General features: G+C 42.2%; 1 protein-coding gene across 1 annotated transcript; it reads right to left on the reverse strand.

Moving 5' to 3' along the window:
* Positions 1-13,518: 13,518 nt before the first annotated feature.
* On the reverse strand, positions 13,519-14,031 carry LOC145807109 (uncharacterized). Its single transcript, XM_082905039.1, has one exon. The coding sequence runs from the start codon at positions 14,029-14,031 to the stop codon at positions 13,519-13,521; it is 513 nt and encodes a 170-aa protein (XP_082761165.1).
* Positions 14,032-19,777: the final 5,746 nt, after the last annotated feature.

The following is a 19,777-nucleotide window of genomic DNA, read 5'->3' on the forward strand; positions in this document are numbered from 1 at the left end:
GTTTTAGTGCGTCTTCGAATGGTTTAGTGAAGCAGATTTGGATTATTATTTTAGGTCTTCTTCAACTCTGTTTCGAAGACTTTTGTTCATCTATTTGGTGAGGTCTTTCGTCTTGATTATTTGTGCTTATTTGGAATTTACCTAAGGGTGGTTTGTGAGACCATTCGTGTCTCGTTTGTAATCGTTTGGAAACTTTTTGGTTGATAGTGGAATCGGATTTGGATCCCGTGGATGTACCTCACATTGAGGGAACCACATAAAATTTTTTTGTGCCGTTATTGATTTAATTTTTCTACATTAGTTTTTATTCCCATTGATTGTTTACTTGTGGGAAATCATCTATTTTTCCTAACAACTGGTATCAGAGCTTACGGTTTATTTGAGTTTATTTATTTGTGTAAATTAATGGAGGGAAATGTGGGTCGTATGTCTAGCTTCAATAGAAGCAATTGAGTAACTTGGAAAACTAAAATGGAGGACTTATTATTTTGCAAAGATTTGTATGGGCCTATTGAAGGTGATAGTGGCAAACCCGAGGGTATGAAAGATGATGATTGGAAGATACTTAATCGAAAAGCCGTTGGTGTTATCCGTCAATGGATTGATGATAGTGTGTTTCATCATATTGCTATTGAAACTTCTGCACACGATTTATGAAAAAAATTAGAAGGTCTTTATGATAGAAAATCAACCACAAATAAAACTTTTTTGTTTCATAAGTTGGTTAATTTAAAATATAAAGGTAGCAACTCCATTCTGGAACATTTGAATGAAATAAAGAGTATTGTTAACCAACTTGTTTCTATGAAAATTATTTTTGATGATGAGTTGCAGGCTTTGATGCTACTTAGTTCTTTTCACAAAAGCTGGGAGACTTTGGTTGTGACGGTTAGTAATTGAGCACCCAATGGAGTTGTCACAATGAGCCAAGTCACTAGTAGCTTGTTGAATGAAGAAACTAGAAGAAATCAGCGGGTTCCTCTCATTCAGAAGCATTTGTTGTGAGAGGTCGAAGCAAAACAAGGGAAAGGAATATGAGTCCTCATGGTCGAGATCAAAGCCATGAGAAATCAAGAGATGGTTCTTTTTCAAAGAAAGACATTGAATACTATTATTGCCATGAGAAAGGGCATATGAAGTGGGAATGCCGAAAGCTCAAGAACAAGGTGAAAAGGCGTGACAAAAGTGTAGATAAAAAGCAATAAGACACAACGGCAGTTACTACTGATGGTCTCATGGTTGTTTGTGAAGATGATTGTATCAATTTTGTAAGCCAAGAGAGCAATTGGGTGATTGATTCTGGTGCTTCTTTTCATGTAACTTCTCGAGTTGATTTCTTCACTACCTACACCAAAGGAGATTATGGGTGTGTTCGAATGGGTAATGAAGGTTTGTCCAAGATTGTTGGCATGAGTCGTGTTTGCTTGGAAACAAATTTGGGCTGCAAGTTGTTGCTTAAAGATGTGAGGCATGTTTATGACATTCGTCTCAATTTGGTCTCTATCAGGAAGCTAGATGATGAAGGCTACAACAACAAATTTGGTGATGGAATATGGACGCACACAAAGGGTTCTTTGGTGGTGGCTAAGTGCAAGAAGACTCATACACTTTATTCGATGCCAGGAAATATTTGTAAAGGTGTTGTCAATGCACTTGAAGATGATACTTCTACCACATTGTGACACAAGCGACTTGGGTACATGAGTAAAAATGGGCTACAAGTTTTGTTCAAGAAATAGTTTCTACCCGGTTTGAAAGGTACATGTAGACACCCAATTTTTGACCGTCCTTAAGACTTGGACGTCATCGTTTGTGCACTCGATGATTGTGTTTGTTTGTGTTCGTCTTGAGCGCTCGAAGTCCTCGGCGGAACGCCCTGACTTTGAGCCTTGAACCTTGACTTTTTTTGTGCTTGTTTTTGGACCAAAACCTTGTTGCCTCTTGCCAGAAAGGGGGAGGGAACTTGTCGGCCAGTCCTAGGCCTTGTCGGCCACTTGTGGTGGCCGACGGCCATTTGTCTCTTTTTTTAGACATTTGTTTGCCAGCTGTGCCAGCTGTTGTTCACTAAAGTGCATCTCTATACACGTGTATGGTAGGATGATTTCAAGCTTAAGGCTTAGTTTTCTATATATAGGGGGTGCTCTCCCCCATGTGGAGAGGTTAGAAAATTTGGATCAAATTTCTCTCTTTCTCTCTCTCTAGAATTCTCTCTATCTTCTTATTTTTGTGCCTTAAAGTCTAATTTCTCTAGACTTTTGCACATCAACCCTTAGCCAAACACTCTTACCTTTGAGCTGAGTTCTCTTAGAGTTTTGTTTGAGCCTTAAAAGGGTATTTGAGCTTGAGTTTGTGGCTGAATTGCATTTTTCTTCAAAGGTATTGCATTTACCTCTCTTAAGCTTAATTTCCATACTTGTTTTGCCTTCTTTTTACACTATTTTTTGAGCTGGTTTTGAACTCCAAAAAACTCTATTTTTATGGTTTAAAAATGGTGGTTTAAGACCTTTTGGAGTTAGGAGGTGGTCTACCCTTCTTGTTGCTAAATTGTGTAGACTTTTGCACCATCTTTTAGCACATTCAAATCAAACTTTTTTGGGCCTTTTAACCACTGAAAGTCAGAGTTATTTCAGTGACAAAAACTTTGTTTTGAGGACCAAAATTGGAGGGGTTAGCCTCCCCTCCTTGTTGTCTTGATTGCATGCCTAGTTGCCTTACATGTGAGCATGTTTTTCTAGCATTTTGTAACTTGATCTCAGCATGTTTTTGGTACTGTTTTGACTAGTTTTAACTCTGTTTTGAGCTGGCTAAGTCATTTGAGCTTTGTATTGCATGATTGTAGTGCAATTTCTTTCACTAGCTTATTGTTTTTAAGCTTTGAGCATCATTTGTGTGCCTTGATTGCATGTTTCCATGCTTTTCCATGCCTAATTCCAGCACCTAAATATCTGCAACCTCTCTCACTTCTTCACTTTTTCATTTGCTTTGAGGGTTGGTTAACCTTCGGGTTATGTTTAAGCTTGAGATCGAGATTCGTGCTTAATGGTTTTAATCCTCTTTTGGGGGTTTCTACTAACCAAAGGCATGACCTCTCTCTTGCCTTAAATTATCCCTTGGTTGACACCTCTTCAATTAGAGGACACTCACTTTTTGGACTAATCAATTAAAGAATGGATTGGTAAGTTAAAATGAGTAAATAAAAATGAACAAGTAAAAGAGGCAAGATAAAACATCTTTTGTGTTGCATTGCATGCGTTCCAATTGGACGTTAATTCGAACACAAGAAAAATGGGTTATTTCATACTCAAAGTGATAAAACGTGCCACTTTTCTTGGTCATCATCACCCTTGATCATACATGATAGGGTTATGGTTTTGTTGAGTCTTGTTTTGCACTCATTAAGCTTGTACAAGCTTGGTTCCTTAGCCATCATGCATGAAAAATGCGTGGTTAGTGGTTTGAGGGCCAAGAGCTACACTCCTTTGAGCTTGTGTGATGACAAGGAGGGTAGCAATACATACACTCCTTGAAAATACACTACTTTGCCTCTGTTTGCTCTCTGTTGCAGCAAAAAAGAAGTTCAGGAGGGGTGGCCGACGGGCCACCAATAGTGGCTGACAGCCACCAGCATAAGCCAACTAGCCACCAATGGTAGTCGACGGCCACCATTGGTAGCCGATCGGCCAAATATGAAATTTTGCACAAGTGTGTTCCTGAGTTGGAGTAGAGGCATTCTGGAAGTTGGCAGCACTGTTGGTGTTCAAGCATGTGCAAATAGAGGCTACAATGGCAAGGCGGTGGCATTTTCGGGAGGAAAAGCTGAGTATGCATGCATCCCTCACCCCTCGAGGCCATTTAACTGCTTTATTTAGTTAATTAGTGGTAGCTAATTTACTTGCTTTGTAATTATTTAGTTAAAGTGTTTAGCTAATTAATTCGTTTTGTAATATTTAATTAGCTTAGAATAGTTAATTAGTTTCATTGTGTTGTAATAGTTAGCTTAATCAGCGTAGCTAGTTAGCTTATTCATTCGGACCCTCCTTCGCGGGGGCATAATGTTGTAACAAAGTGTGCGTGCATGTGTGTATGTCTTCTAACCCTACGTCTTTCTCCCTTTTATTTAATCGCTTTCAATGGTTAGATTAGGGACATCTTCAATTAGCATACCTTATGCTTCCATGTTTGCATCCGTTCATTTGTCTTGCATGCACTGAGGCTCGGCGCATCATTCAAACTGCATTGCAATTTCAATACCTGTTTGAATACGTGCTTAGACTGCATGTCTTGTATTGATCATATGCCATATTAGTAGCCGAACCTATTAATTGCATTATTGCATGTGTCACATTAGGCATTTTATATAGTTAGGATCGTGCATTTTTCTAACTAGTTTTTATTTTGGCTTGAAGTACTCGGTGAGTTTTTATGCTTTAGCATACTTGCATGAGTGTGATTGCCATATTGCCATGATTCGCATGCTTGCACTGAGGCTATGTGCTTATTTGATAAATTGCATGAATGTCTGTGGATGAAGGCTTGTTGTTTGAATTGGAACAATTCAATGAATGTAAATTTTAAGCCCACTTTGTTGTGGCAAAATCATGTTTTAAGCCCACTGTGTTTGGTGGCAAATCCGTATCCTTTAAGCCCACTTGAGGGTGGCAAATTCAAACCATTTTTGCAAACAAACATGAATTGAGTTGTTCTAATTCTTGCAATTCTAGTTTATACTTGTATGGATGCGTCACATAGTAAAGCTAGTTTAATAATTAGAACAAGATCACATAATATTTATAAAAGAACATATCATAATTAGTAGAGGCTGATCTTTGATTGGGCGAGCGTGGGTGCTCATTTTAGGACCTTCCCCTCTCGTACTTATGTTCCTGAGCCGAGGCAACTTTGGTGATGACAAACACGTGGCCTTTGGCACAAGTCAGGGTTTCCTAAATTTCCCCAAAATAAAATGTTTAGGTGGCGACTCTGTATCTGGAAAAATAGTCCAATTTTTGCATTATTTAATTTAAAATCAATTTTCCAAAAAGGTTTTCTGGATTTGGACTCTTTGGTGATTATCAGTTTCACATTGCACTCTGTGAGACTAGATTCAGAACCGCTGAAGTCCGAACTGTGAGGCCTTCTTTTTAACCCTTTCCGAAAAGCGGAGCACGGAAAAAGGCGAGTCCACAGTACACATATTAAAACTTGTGTTCATTGTTTAGTGGGTAAACAAAATAGAGTTTCTTTTCATAAAAATGTTGCTTCTAGAAAAGAAAATATTTTGGAGTTGATTCATTTGAATGTTTGTGGTCTTTTAAAAGTTAGAACACAAAATGGTGCTCTTTATTTTGTTACTTTCATTGATGATTATTCAAGGAAAGTTTGGGCTTTTGCACTAAAAACTAAGACTTGAGAGCTTTGTTATGTGCACTCGATGATGAAAGTTACATTGTGTGTGATTTGAATGCTCAATGAAGGGCTCCAAGGTCGAGTTTTGAAACAATCCTAACACCTTCCTATTTACCTTGTTTATACTTCAGAGGTCCCTTTTTGAATATTTTGCCACCCTACATTGAGCTTGAAACAGAGAAATAGGGGAGCACATTGGGGCCTGGTTGTGCCTCAATGGGAGCCGGCCGTGCCTTGGTGGCGATAAACATTGTTCTGGACGGGAACCCACCAGCTGTCTATTTTTAAAAATATTTTTGACCTATTTTGCTTAAATTCTATAAATACGAGAGGGTTGAACAATTTCTAAAGAGCCTATACACTTACTTGAAAGCTCCTTTTTCTTGTGCAAGCCATCTTTGAGTCATACCTATACACCATACACATCCTTAAACCTTAACCTTGGAGCCTTGGTTAAGCCTTGAGAACCACAATTTAATCTTGCGAGTGTGTTTGGACTAAGTTTGATTCACAACAAGATCTTGTCGTCTTTAAGAGGTATAAGCTTACCATCTTTTCCCTTACTTTCATTTCTCTCTCTTACTATCAATTTCTTGTGTTCTTGTATTGTTTTGGATCCATTTCAAGCGTTGGAACTTGAGTTTGAATAGCTACCAAAGGTAGAAAGGTTTAATACTCTTTCTTGCACCTTACTTCATAGCTCACACCCTTGTCTTTACACTATTTTTTTTTCGTCTTCAAACTAATTTTCAGAGTTCAAAAAAGGATAAAAAAACAGTGTTTGAGTCTCAAAAATGGAGAGGCTAGCCACCTCTCCTTGCTCTTGTTCACTAGTCTTGTGATTCCATGTTATTTCCTATCTTTTTCATACTCTTTAAACATTATTTTAGTCATTGATCTTTACATATTAGGGGCTGTTGTAGGGCTGTCCTAATTTATTTAATTAGTATATACTTTGAATACCTTACTTGTTGTGTTGAAAGTCTTCATATCTTACTTATTGCGTTGTGTGGTGAGGTGGTTTGGAAATACTCTCGAATCCTGAAGGACGTTCTTGATCCTCTGATTGCCACATGAAAAAGGGATTAACACTCCGGTCGGGGGTGCCGGAATTAGCATTCTGATGGACAAGTTAGTACATGTCTCTTGTTTGCTTGTGTCTTAAGTTTCTTTAGTCTATTTTCACATACCTCTCTTTTCTTGATGCTTCTATCTTTTATACTTTTTCATAATCTCGGGAGTCGAGCCCACTTTCAATCCAGTGCACGATTGCTCACTCGGCCATTCGGTCTTGTGCCTATTCGTACTCGGCTTCAGGATTTGAGTATTCGGCTTCAGGATCACCTAGGATGGAGTTGTGCAGCCAAATATGTCCTGATTTTCTTCAAATTCATTTGGCTTTCCTCCATGAACCCATATTCGGCTGCCACAATTGCCCCCAAACATCCTATTAACGCCAGTTAATCAGCATGTTTGGTTTCGCACTTGGAAAGTCAAAAATACGGCGGTTTAGCTCATTCCAACACAAGTGTCAGAACGTCTATGCTTTTTAGGCATCATTACAATTTCCCGCCCCTTCGTACACTTCATTCATTTAATGTGATTTGAAACTATGTTGCCTCTTTGAATGTATGTTTTTTGAATACACAATGCTTCTCGTTTGCCTTTCAGTATACCTCCTCACTTCACGACCTTTGCAACTTCCTCTCGTTTCTCATTGTCTTCTCCGCTTCTTGTAAGTTTTCTTCTCCTTCATTTTGACTCCCATTTCCTTGTTTGTTTTTAGTTTAGCATACCTCCTAAACTGGCTAGGATGGCAAAACATTTGAAAGCCCTTCTTTCTGCGGATCGAGTTTCTGGTTTTCGATGCCATTTTTCATTCTTGACGATGTCCATCTATCACTCATGGCAGAGAGCGTAATTGATATGGAGAGGATTGATGAGAGTACAATCATCTTTTCTCTCCTATCAATCGCTGAGGGCGGCGTCTGTTTCCCCCTTCACCCATTTTTAAGGGCCGTCTTTCGCCATTGGGCTCTAATCCCTTCTCAGCCTAACGTAATTTTTTATCGAATCATAATGGGAGTTGTAGAGTTAAACCGACGCCTTAGGCTTAATCTTGGTATCCCTGCTATTCGGCATTGTTATGCCTTGGCCAAATCCTCTGGCTGGCAGGGTGCTATTTTCTCAAGGCTAAGGACACCGACCATCATTTGGTGATTATGCTTGCCAGCTTTGGCAAGCGTGTTGACGATGTCATGGTCGTTGTTCGAGGCAACTGGGAATTCGGTGAGGGCGAAGATCGCCTAGATTCTATGCCTAGATGAAAAGGCAAACCAGGTGGCCGTTTAGTTCCTTATGTGTATTTTTTATATATTTACCCGACTTATATTCTATGCACTTATCGTTTCATTTATGCAGGCAACGATCTAAAAAAAGTTCTGGTCTCGGTCAACGACGCTGTACTTGTGCAAATCAAAACCGCGCTCCAGTTCTTTGGCCGTCCAAACCTCCAAAAGCAAGGGAGGGCAGCCCACATACTTCTGAGATACGAGCCGATTTACTCTACGTTTTTGGCCACAGATAACATTCCGATCCCAAAGGGCGAACAACAGCTTACGGCGCTCATTTTCTTGAACTTCAAAAACCTTAGGCAGATTGGTCTAGAAGCTTCAGATTTAGAGTTGGCGGACGAGCAAATAGTTGTAGAAATCGCTGAGCAGCCGAATCAGTCCACCTTGGATAGATCCGATAATCTCGGAGAGGAAGTTGACGAGGCTCTAAATATGGCATTTAAGGAAGCCAACCTTAATCTATCCAACCCTTTATTCACTTCAGGCCGAGTGGATGTCTCATTTGAAGATATCTTTACTGACTTAGGGGACCTTTCCGGCACATATCCTGAGAACATGGCTGGGGAATCGCTCACACAGATGGCCAGGAAAAAGAACGCCGCTCGGATGGCCGCTCGGAGAAGACCGAGTCTAGTCGATCTGAACCTCCACCTGTTGCCTTGATTGAGTCTTCTCCACTTGCTCCAGTGGAAGAAACCACTCATATTGATATGGCCGAAATGGAGAACATTGTTAACCAATGGGGCAGTCAGGAGGCCGGGCAGAGGGGGGAAAAGCACCTTGCCAAGCAAGAAGTCAACTCTACAGAAAACCTAACCGATAAACGATAGCGCATAGAGGAGTCGGACTTGGTTGTGCCATTTATCGTTCAACCAAGGATAAAGAACGTGCCGATTGTTTCTGATGCATCAGTTGTGAAAGACCCTACTGTGGCCTTAAGCAAGACCTTTTCAATTTCCTTGCCGGTTGACAGAGCAACCTTTCGGGCTGAGCTGGATTTGCTGTCAATAGCATTAGCCACTCAACCAGCCATATTGGTACATGACTTGAGCCTTGTCTGCAGTCTTCCGCCTATATTTTTTTATTTTTAGTTTTTATTTAACTCTAATTCCTTGTTTTGCAAATGGCAGGCAAGATAGCCGAGATTGGCCATCGTCAACATGATGCTATTGAACAAATCGGCTTTCTCACAGCCGAAGTTGAAAATGAAAAACGCAAGGCTGTGGAGGCCTCTCTAAGAGCCGAGTCCGAGGTGATGAAAGCGGCGGAATAACGTATGAAGGCCGACACCGAGGCAGAAAAGGCCAAGAATTCTGACCAACTCAGGTTGGCCGTCAAAGAGAGGGCAAACGCGAATGAAGACGCGCTCAAGTTAGCCAAGGAGGTGATTCCCAAATTGGAAACTGATTTGGAAGCATCGAAGAAGACAAAGGAAATAGCCGACTCCAAGATTTCCAAAGCATTCCAATCTGGGAAGGATGCAGCCTTGGAGAACTACATGGAGGAAGTACCCAAGTTCGAGAATCGGGGCTTCAAACACGGTTGGCTCAAAGCCCTCACTGCTGCTAATATGACATTTGCACATCCGATTCCATACGAACAGGTGGACGTTGAGTCGCTGGAGTCTGACCTTGAAGATTGACTAGGATGTGATTTTCATTTTTGTTGACAGATTTTTGTTTATTTATTTCGGTTAGAAGTTAAATGTAAGGTAATTTTCATGTGTAAAATGACTACTATCTGCACTCAATTTATTAATGAAAATTTCCTTTGCTTTTCTGCCTGCTGCATGTGCTAATTAACGTTTTAGTAGGATGTAAGATCATGAAATGAGTAAATTAAACATCTGATAAGATAACTGCATATCTTTGCGATTTAGCCGAATAAATTAACGAATCTACCTTTACCTCAGCTAATGAATGAACTAGACCGCCGAATATCGGTGGTTCACGGATTGGCTGGGGCACAACTTAGCGGCGCAAAGCTTTGAAATTTAGCCGAATGGATTAACGAATCTACCCTTGCCCCATCTAATGAATGAACTAGACCGCCGAATATCAGTGGTTCATGGATTGGCTGGGGCACAACATAGCGGCGCAAAGCTTTGAAATTTAGCCGAATGGATTAACGAATCTGCCCTTGCCTCAGCTAATGAATGAACTAGACCGCCGAATATCGGTGGTTCATGGATTGGCTGGGGCACATCCACTTTGGGTGCAAAGCTTTGGAATTTAGTCGACTAGATTAATGAATCTGCCCTTGCCCTAGTTGATTCATAAGCGGAAACGTCGAATATCGGTAATTTATGGATTGGCTGGGGCACATCCACTTGGCGGTGCAAAGCTTTGGAATTTAGCCGACTAGATTAATGAATCTACCTTTGCCCCAATTGATTCATAAGCGGAAACACCGAATATCGGTAGTTCATGGATTGGCTAGGGCATATCCACTTGGTGGCGCAAAGCTTTGGGATATAGCCGAATGGATTAATGAATTTGCCCTTGCCCCAGTTGATTCATAAGCAAAAATGTCGAATATCGGTAGTTTATGGATTGGCTGGGGCACATCTACTTGGCGGCGCAAAGCTTTGGGATTTAGCCAAATGGATTAATAAATATGCCCTTGCCCCAGCTAATGAACTGGACCGTCAGATATCGGTAGTTCATGGATTGGCGAAAAATATTGAAGGGATCACTTCGGGATTGCTGCACCCGTAATTAATAAGTGGGGTGGGGGCTGCGTTCACGTAGGCTCCATTGTTGTGTTCAAATTTAACAAAGTGCGAGAGGGAAAAGAGCATTGTGTCGAACCAAGCTGGATGAACTTTGATGTCGAGAAGACTATTCTTCAACAGCAGAGGGGAGGGTAGGACACTTGCTGAGCTGGACTCACAGATGAATTGAGGTGGCGAACCTATGCGCACGGGGAGTAGGATGTCGGGGGAGCGTGAGATGCGTCACTCTTCTCGTCATTGAAGTAGGTCACTTAGGAAGGAAAAGCAGCAACGAGGTAACTCCCCCTGCTCGCGAGGCGAAACCAGAAGGGCACCGCGCCCGTTGAGTTTTTTAGACTTTGTTGGGAACAAATCGATGACCGAAGCGAATTCAATTATCCACGATCCAAACGTGGCAGTCGAGTTTGCTCGACAGATTTTTTCGCTAGAAGTCCAGCAGTCGATGGTCGGCTGACCTGATTTGAAAGTTTTTCAGGAGAGAGTCCATGGAGCAGTAAAGGGGCTATATACCTCTTATGAAATTGGCATGTGTCTCTGTGCCGCGTGAAGAGAGATAGAACAAAAGGATGGTCGCATTCGAAGCTTGGAGGCTCGGGCAGAGAAGGCCGAAAATGAGCTGAGGAAAGCTAACACCTCTGAAACTCAGTCGGTGAGTCAAGTGAACCTGATCGTCCCAGAACGAGTAAATCGGCGAATTTAGGATCATGCGAATGCTGATCGAGAAACGGAAAATATGTTCGCAATAGAAGCTGCGAAGACGAAGTCTTATGAAAAAGGCTTCCATGATGGTCAAAAAATTGGAATAGACAAGATGAAGGAAAAACTAGCTGAGAAAGTCTGTCAGTGCGAAAATCATGGATTTAAGCATGGATTGATCAAGGCTCTCCAGGACGCGGGCGTTGATTCGGCGTCACCTTTATATTAGAGTTATACTTTCCCGTTTGAGGCTTTCGACACCGAGAAGACTGATGACGAAGATGGAGCCGAATAATTTTTATGTACATTGTTCCATTTTTATGTAAATATTGTACTCCCGATCTATTTAATAAAACATTTTATTTTGAATGTCCGTATATTGTTTCAGTCAATGTTTGTAAATTAATTCATGACCATCTACTATCAATCGCATTTGCGCTTGTCAATCGCAATATACATGGACGCTCCGAATTCGGAGGCTTAATCGGCCCAAGTGTGTCATTCACACATGGAGATCCGAATTCGAAGGCTTCTTTTTTTTGGCCCAAGCGTGTCATTCACACATAGGGCTCCGAATTCGGAGGTTTTTCTTTTTTCTTGACCAATCGTGATATCCACGATGGGCGCTCCGAATTCGGAGGCTTGTTCGGCCCAAACATGAAATTCACACATGGGGCTCCGAATTTGAAGGCTTTGCTTTTTTCTTAGTCAATCGTGATATCCACGAAGGGCGCTCCGAATTTGGAGGCTTATGCGGCCCAAGCGTGTCATTCACACATGGGGCTCCGAATTCGGAGACTTTGCTTTTTTTCTTGGCCAATCGTGATATCCACGAAGGGCGCTCCGAATTTGGAGGCTTATTCTGCCCAAGCGTGTCATTCACACATGGGGCTCCAAATTCGGAGGCTTTGCTTTTTTCTTGGCCAATTGTGATATCCACGAAGGGTGCTCCGAATTTGGAGGCTTTGCTTTTTTCTTGGCCAATCATGATATCCACGAAGTGCGCTCCGAATTTGGAGGCTTATGCGGCCCAAGTGTGTCATTCACACATGGGGCTCCGAATTCAGAGGCTTTTTGTTACAAAATAGCTCACATGACGAGAGAAAAGGCATTGCATTGGAAAAATGAAAGATGTACACGGCGAAAATTCAAAACAAGCTATAATGACGTTCAAGTTTGCTTAATGATAAAATTTGCGCAAGTGTGTGAAATTCCAGGGACGTGGCAAACTTCTTCCAGTCATGTCTTTGAGCCGATATGCTCCCGTCCCTGCAATTGAGTCAATCTGATAGGGGCCGTCCCAGTTAGGACCCAACTTTGCGTCAACGGGATTCCTAGCAGCGGGAAGAACTTTCTTGAGGGCCAATTCTCCTGGTGTATGACGTCGTAGCTGTACACGTTGATTATACGATTTAGCAAGTTGTTGCTGGTATCGAGCCATGGAAGCAAGGGCACGGTCTCGGCGTTCTTCAATCATAGTCAAGTCCAAGGCCAACATCATGTCATTTCGGCCCATGTCAAAAGCCTTCGATTTCAAAGTTGGAAGGCCGATCTCCAGGGGGATAATTGCCTGGGTTTCAAAGCATAGAGCAAAAGACGTTTCCCCAGTGGATCGCCTTGGGGTAGTGCGATGAGCCCACAGCACGCTGGGCAACTCTTCGACCCATCTACCTTTAGCTTTCTCTAGCATTTTCTTGATGCCATCCAGAATAACTTTGTTGGTGGCCTCCGCTTGACCGTTGCTTTGTGAGTAAGTCGGTGAGGAAAAGTAGGACCGGATACTATAAGTGTTGCATAGTTCTCGATACAAGCCACAATCAAATAGGGTACCGTTGTGCGAAACAAGCGCTCTTGGTATGCCGAATCTCGTTATGATGTTTTTCCATACAAAACACTTAACGTCGGCATCTCGAATATGTGTTAGTGCTTCCGTTTTGACCCATTTTGTGAAATAGTCCGTTGCGACAATTAGGAATAGCTTGTTCCCAGGAGCCCATGGTAACGGTCCGATGATAGCAAGCCCCCATTAAGTGAATGACCAAGGACTAGTGATGGAGTTTAACTCCTTGGAAGGCAGATGAGTTAAGGGGGAAAACTTCTGGTATTGTTCACAATTCTTGACATAACACTTGGCATCGATTCGCATGGTCGGCTAATAGTACCCTTGAGTTACAGCTCGATGGGCCAGAGAACGTCCGCTCGAATGGGCACCACAACTGCCTTCGTGTATTTCAGATAAGAGTTCCTCGACTTTATCCGGTGAACACATTCTACGTACAGCCCAGAGAGAGATTTTTTGTAAAACTTCCCCTGTGGATCCAAGTAGTATCAAAGGGCTTTGTTTCGCAGTTTGTGTGCCTCTTTCTTATCTATCGGGAGCTGCTCTGAGGATAGGAATACAACAATAAGGTCTATCCAACTTGGACCTGGTTCAATAACGTTGATCTGAACTGATTCTAGAGAGGCAATGCTCGGCTCAAGGACGAACCCTGCTTCGATTGTCTGTTTAACTTCTGAGTTGATGGCAGAGGCTAGGCAAGCTAGGGCGTCCGCATACGTGTTCTGATCTCGGGTTAGTTGATTCAGTTCGTGGTGATCAAATTTTGTGAGCAAAGAATTCGCCGTTTTCATATAAGCTGTCATGCTGTCATTTTTGGCTGTATATTCCCCTTTCAACTGGTTGATTACTAGCTTTGAGTCACAGAAAACAAGCAGACGCCGCACGCCGAGGTGAAGTGCATTCCGTAAGCCGGTTAACAATGCTTCATATTCAACCTCATTGTTTGATGCATCGAAGCCCAGTTTGACAACCTGTTCTATTATCGCCCCTTCGGGGGTCATGATTACTATGCCAGCCCCACTGCTATGTTAGTTGGATGACCCGTCATAATACATCTGCCAAACGTCTCCAACATACATTCTCCAGTTGGGCTTAGGTTGTACTTGATCAGACTTAAAGTCGGAGAGGGATCCTGTGAAATCAGCTACAAAGTCGGCAAGCACTTGTCCCTTGATGGAAGTTTTGGGTAAAAGCTACTGGCCGAGTTCGAGAGCCCATTTTGAAACGCGCCCCGACACTTTCGTGCTGCGGAGCGCTGATCGGAGGGGATATTCCGTTGGTACCCCAATGGTATGCCCCTGAAAGTAGTGCATCAGTTTTCTTGCAGCCATAACGAGAGCAAGGATAAGCTTTTTTAATGGAAGGTAACGCGTTTCGACATCGGCCATTGCTTTGCTCACATAGTAAACTAGTCGCTGCTCCCCAAGTTCTTCCCTTAACAATACGGCACTGACTGCCCGGTCGGATACTGCCAGATACAAAATAAGTAGATCGCCTGTTGCAGATGTTGCCAAGAGTGGTATTGATCGGAGATAAGACTTCAAATCGTCCAAAGCGGCCTGGCACTCGGGGGTCTATTCAAATGCTCTGCCTTGCCGAAGTGTGTGAAAGAATTGTCGGCAGCGATCTGTGGAACGACTGATAAACCTATTGAGTGCGGCGGCCATTCCCATCAGCTTCTGAACCTCTTTGACTGACCGAGGGGATCCAAGCTCTAGAATTGCCATTATTTTCCTCGGATTGGCTTATATTCCATGGTGGTTAATGATGTAGCCAAGGAATTTTCTGGATCCGATGCCAAATGCACATTTTGAGGCATTCAATTTCATCTTGTACTTTCAAAGGATACCGAATGTCTCTTCCAGATCGACTAGATGGGCACGCTTTTCCCTTGATTTGACCACCCTATCATCGATGTATACTTCCATGGTACGACTAAGTTGTTCCCTGAATATGGCCGTCACTAGTCTTTGGTAAGTTGCCCCCGCATTCTTCAGCCTGAAAGGCATGACCTTATAACAATAGGTTTCTCTTGGGGTGAGGAATGCAATCTTTTCTTGGTCCTCCGGATGCATGGCGATTTGATGGTAGCCCCTGTAGGCATCCAAGAAGCTCATACGTTGATGATGTGCTGTTGCATCTATGAGTTGGTCTATTTTGGGCAAGGAAAAACAGTCTTTGGGACAGGCTTTGTTTAAGTCTGTGAAATCCACACAAACCCGCCAAGAGCCATTATTCTTCTTTACAACCACAGTATTGGACAACCATGTGGGATAGGTTACTTCACAAATCACCCCGGCATCAAGTAACCGATCTTCTTCTTCAATAACGGCCGAAGTATGCTCCACGGCTGACCGTCGACTTCTCTGAATAATTGGCTTACATTTTGGATCAACATTTAAGCGATGTTGGGCCACAGATGGATCCACTCCTAGCATCTCGTATGGTGACCATGCAAACACATCAATATTGCCGAGTAAGAAGGATACTAACTCTTGCCTTATAACTTTATCCAAGGAAGCGTCGATCATGAAGAATTTGTCAGGATTTCCTTCAATTTCGAAATTGTATATAACCAAGTTCCTCCCATGATGAGGTTATACGGCGAAGGAAGCTTGACGACCAAAAATTTTACATCTTCTGATCTGTGCTCGCCCATACTGGTAGTGTGATTTTGCCCAAAGGATACTCCGGGTTAGCATTGAAGCCGAATAATGGGTAATCAGTCGGGAATAGGTCCGAGTCAGTGAAGCCAAGTTTGACAAAAGTTTTGTAATACATTATTTCCGAAGTGCTGCCCTGGTCAATGAGAACACGCTCAATGGTGAATCTGTTTATGCGTAGCTCGATGACGAGAGGATCAGTGTGGGGTTGAGTTACTCTAACTAAGTCACTATCATCGAAACTAATCCTTCCAGTTTCATGGGGCAGTTTCGCTGGCGTGATGGGGCTATGGGGGCTAGACTGCAACTGAATTGTATGCACCTTGGATGATGTCGGCAAGCTGTATATCATATGAATTACACCAAGAGGAGGTGACTTCGGTCGTAAGGCTACTGTATTTGTTGAGTTGTTCTTTCGGACGTGCTGCTTAAGATGGTTGTCTTACACCAACTCTTCCAGGTGATCTTTTAGTGCATAACAACTATCGGTGTCATAACCGTGGTCTTTATGATACTCACACCATTTATCCCGTCTTCTTGCATTGGGAGGTCCCGTCATCTTGGGCGGCCATTTGAAGAACGGAAGGTGTTGTACTTTTGACAGAATCTTACTGATCGGCTCTGTTAGCTCCGTGTATTTCTTGCCTGAGTGCCTTGTGCGTCTGCTATCCACTTGATACTGTTCATTAGCTCGATGTGAACATCGATCGTCTAATCGGCGCGAGTCACGCCTTTTGTCTCGTTTGGCTTGATTTTGCGGCTCGGGGCTTCTTGATGGCACAACGCTAATTGGTTGAATGATTCCCGACATGGCCGTCTCAATGGTTTTACGTCCGGCTTTGACCTGCAAGGCGTCGTCTTCAACTTTGCAATATTCTTCGACCTTCTTCATTAACGCCCAGACTGTTTTAGGGAGCCGTCTGGTTAATGAACTGCGGAGAGGACTATTAGGATGCAATCCCATCTTAAAGGCGGTGATAGCCATGGAGTCATTGCAAGCATCATCTACCTGATTAAAGCACTCCCAATAGCGGACCGAATATTCACGAAGAGTTTCATCCAATTTAATTTGCATGACCCAGAGAGAATCAGCTTGCTTTGGATGGATCTCATTAGTGATGAATCTCGCCCTGAATGACTTTTGGAGTTGGTGGAAGCTCTTAATCGATACCGGCTCTAGTTTATAATACCACCTGACGGCCAATGGTCCCAGACTGCTTGGAAATATTCGACATATGAGGGCTTCGTCGTCAGCATGGAGCGTCATTGCTTGCTTATAATGACGAATGTGATCGGTGGGGTCTGATTTTTCGTCGTAAAGGGTGAACGATGGTGCCTTAAACTTTTTGGGTAGCACAGCCCTTGCAATTCGTCGTACGAAAGGGTCATGTTTATCTTTCTCATCTGAATCATCGCTTCTCCCTCGTTTATGCCGTACATATGGACTTCCTTCAGATGAGCTAGATACATCAACGCACCTTTTCTTTCTAGGTTCCAAGGATGATGAGTCAGAATCATTGTCATCATCGCGTTTCCGGAGTCGATGTCATCGACCATCTTTTTTTCCCAAAGATTGACCCCGGTCTTGGCATGCGGCCTGTTGAGATTTTGCCACTTCCAAGGCTAAATCCTGGCGCAGGCACTCGTTCTTAGCTATCTTGTTCTCCAGCTGCAGCTCATTTTGCTTTGCTTGATCCATAATCGTCTACATTGTCTCATGCACTGAAGTTGAGGGTGTGGTCTGAGTTACTGAGTCGAAATTTAAGGCCCGTCGTGTGGCGATATTTTCCGGTCCAAGCATGTCTCTTGGCGTAGTTTCGTCAGCGACTATTGGAGGATTTTCTGTTATGCCCTCCATGGATGTACTTGAGTATTACCACAGACGGCGCCAATTGTGGTGAGGTGGTTTGGAAATACACTCAAATCCTGAAGGACGTTCCTGATCCTTTGATTGCCATCGGAAAAAAGGATTAACACTTCGGTCGGGGGTGCCGGAATTAGCACTCCAATGGACAAGTTAGTATATGTCACTTGTATGCTTGTGTCTTAAGTTCCTTTAGTCTATTCTCACATACCACTATTTGGTTGATGCTCCTGTCTTTTATACTTTTTCATAATCTCGGGAGTTGGGACCACTTTCAATCCAGCGCACGATTGCTCACTCGGCCATTTGGTCTTGTGCCTATTCGTACTCGGCTTCAGGATTTGAGTATTCGGCTTCAGGATCTCCCAGGATGGAGCCGTGGAGCCGAATAGTGTATATGTCCTAATTTTCTTCAAATTCATTTGGCTTTCCTCCATGAACCCATATTCGGCTCCCACATGTTGTGTTGTCCATGCTTTGATTATCCTTTGGTTTCCTTTGCTTGGTTTTTATGTCAAGAGTCTCATTCTAATAATCAATCTCGCAATCATGTCTGCAACCTCCCTCTTTTCTTCTTTTCTTTTGTTTGAGAGTTGTTTCAAAAGATTGATGGTTATTCAAGGCATGAGAAAGAGACCCATGCTCAATGGCTTAACCTTTTCGGAGGTTCATCGTCAAGGCGTAGTCCCTCTTTCATGCTTCAGATCACTTCTCGTTTGACATTTCTTCTCATGTAGTGGACTTAACTATCACTTTGGACATATTGATTAAAGAATGGAAAGGACTAATAAAATGGGCTTTGAACCAATGAAACTGATATAAAGAAAATGAGTTAGATTGCTTGGATTCGGCCGTTGTCAAGAGTCGTCAATTCATGATGTGTTGGTGAAATTTGTGGCATGTTTGTCTCCCTCTTTGAGCTCCCATGATGCGAGGAAGGGTTGGTCATTTTAATTGCATTCATTAATTTTTTGTCCAAATTCTGTTCGAAATCATCAAGCCATCATTAATTTTTTGTCCAAATTCATTAATTTCTTGTTCGTGATTTTAGAACCAAATCCGTTCTTCTCTTGAAGTTCCATGACAGAGAAGAGAAGAAGGGACAAACAGAGCTCAGAAAAAACTCTATCTGCACTGTTTTCACCTTAGAGCATAGAGCAGACTTTTGCATGAAATCAAGGCACGACCGACCTTGTTTGGGCCCGGCCAGGCCTCATTGGGGGCTGGCCGGGCTCCAATGTTTGGTAAACAATATGTTTTTACAGAAACAGAGGGCAGTGGCTGAAGGTGAAACTGGGCAGATTCCCAAGGAGGTAGACAGAGTGGCTTCTGAAACATGACAGATTTTGCATGCATTGCTTTAATTCATTATTGATGCAATTAATTATTATTATTGTAATCCTTATTGTTGTAAATTATTCTTGTTGTAATTAGTATTGTTGTAGTACTGGCTTATTTGTAATTGTTATAGCTAGTTAAATTAGGTAGCTAGTTTACTACTCATTATTGACCTTTGTTGTAATAACTTAGCTAATTAGTTATTTATTCATTCGTTTGGTTTTGTAATAGTTAGTTTATTTCGAGCACTTGGACATTCATTCGGACCCTCTTGCATGAGAGCAAAATTGTAATAAGTGTGTATGTCTTCCAACCCCATTTCTTTCTCCCTTTTATTTCTCTGCTTATGATGGTAGAATAGAGCATCACGTTTTAAATTAGCATTTTCCATGTCTAAAGCATCCACTCATCTTGCATACATAAAAGCTCGGTTCATCATTCTAACCAAGCATTGTTATTGCTTAAATTCTTTGAATACGTGTTTAGACTGTATACTATCAAATTACTTCAAATACCATGTTAGTAGCCGAGCCCATTAATTGCATAATTGTATGTGTTGTATTAGTCATATTGCATTAGTTAGGATCACACATTTTTTTTTCTAACTTTTTTATCTTTTTGGCTTGCCCCGAAGTACTAGGTGAGCAGTTAATTGCTTTAGTATACCGCATGCGTGTGATTGTTTCCATGTCATCAAAACATGATTCTATAAGGCTAAGTGCTTAAGTTATATCTGTTTGAATGATGGTGGATGAAGGCTAATTGCTTGAATTGGAATAAATTGATTAATGTACATGCAAACTCACTTTTTCAAGTGACGCATATTCAAAACAATTTTCAAACAAATATGAAATCAAAGTGTTCCAATTTTGCAAATTAATC

The sequence above is a fragment of the Camellia sinensis genome, chromosome 14 (genome assembly GCF_055761805.1).
Source record: "Camellia sinensis isolate YWXY chromosome 14, ASM5576180v1, whole genome shotgun sequence".
NCBI classification, from domain to species: Eukaryota; Viridiplantae; Streptophyta; class Magnoliopsida; order Ericales; family Theaceae; genus Camellia; species Camellia sinensis.

What these genes read in the sequence shown, in the direction of transcription:
- LOC145807109 (XM_082905039.1), bottom strand. Translation starts at nt 14,031, where the DNA reads ATGACCCCCGAAGGGGCGATAATAGAACAGGTTGTCAAACTGGGCTTC.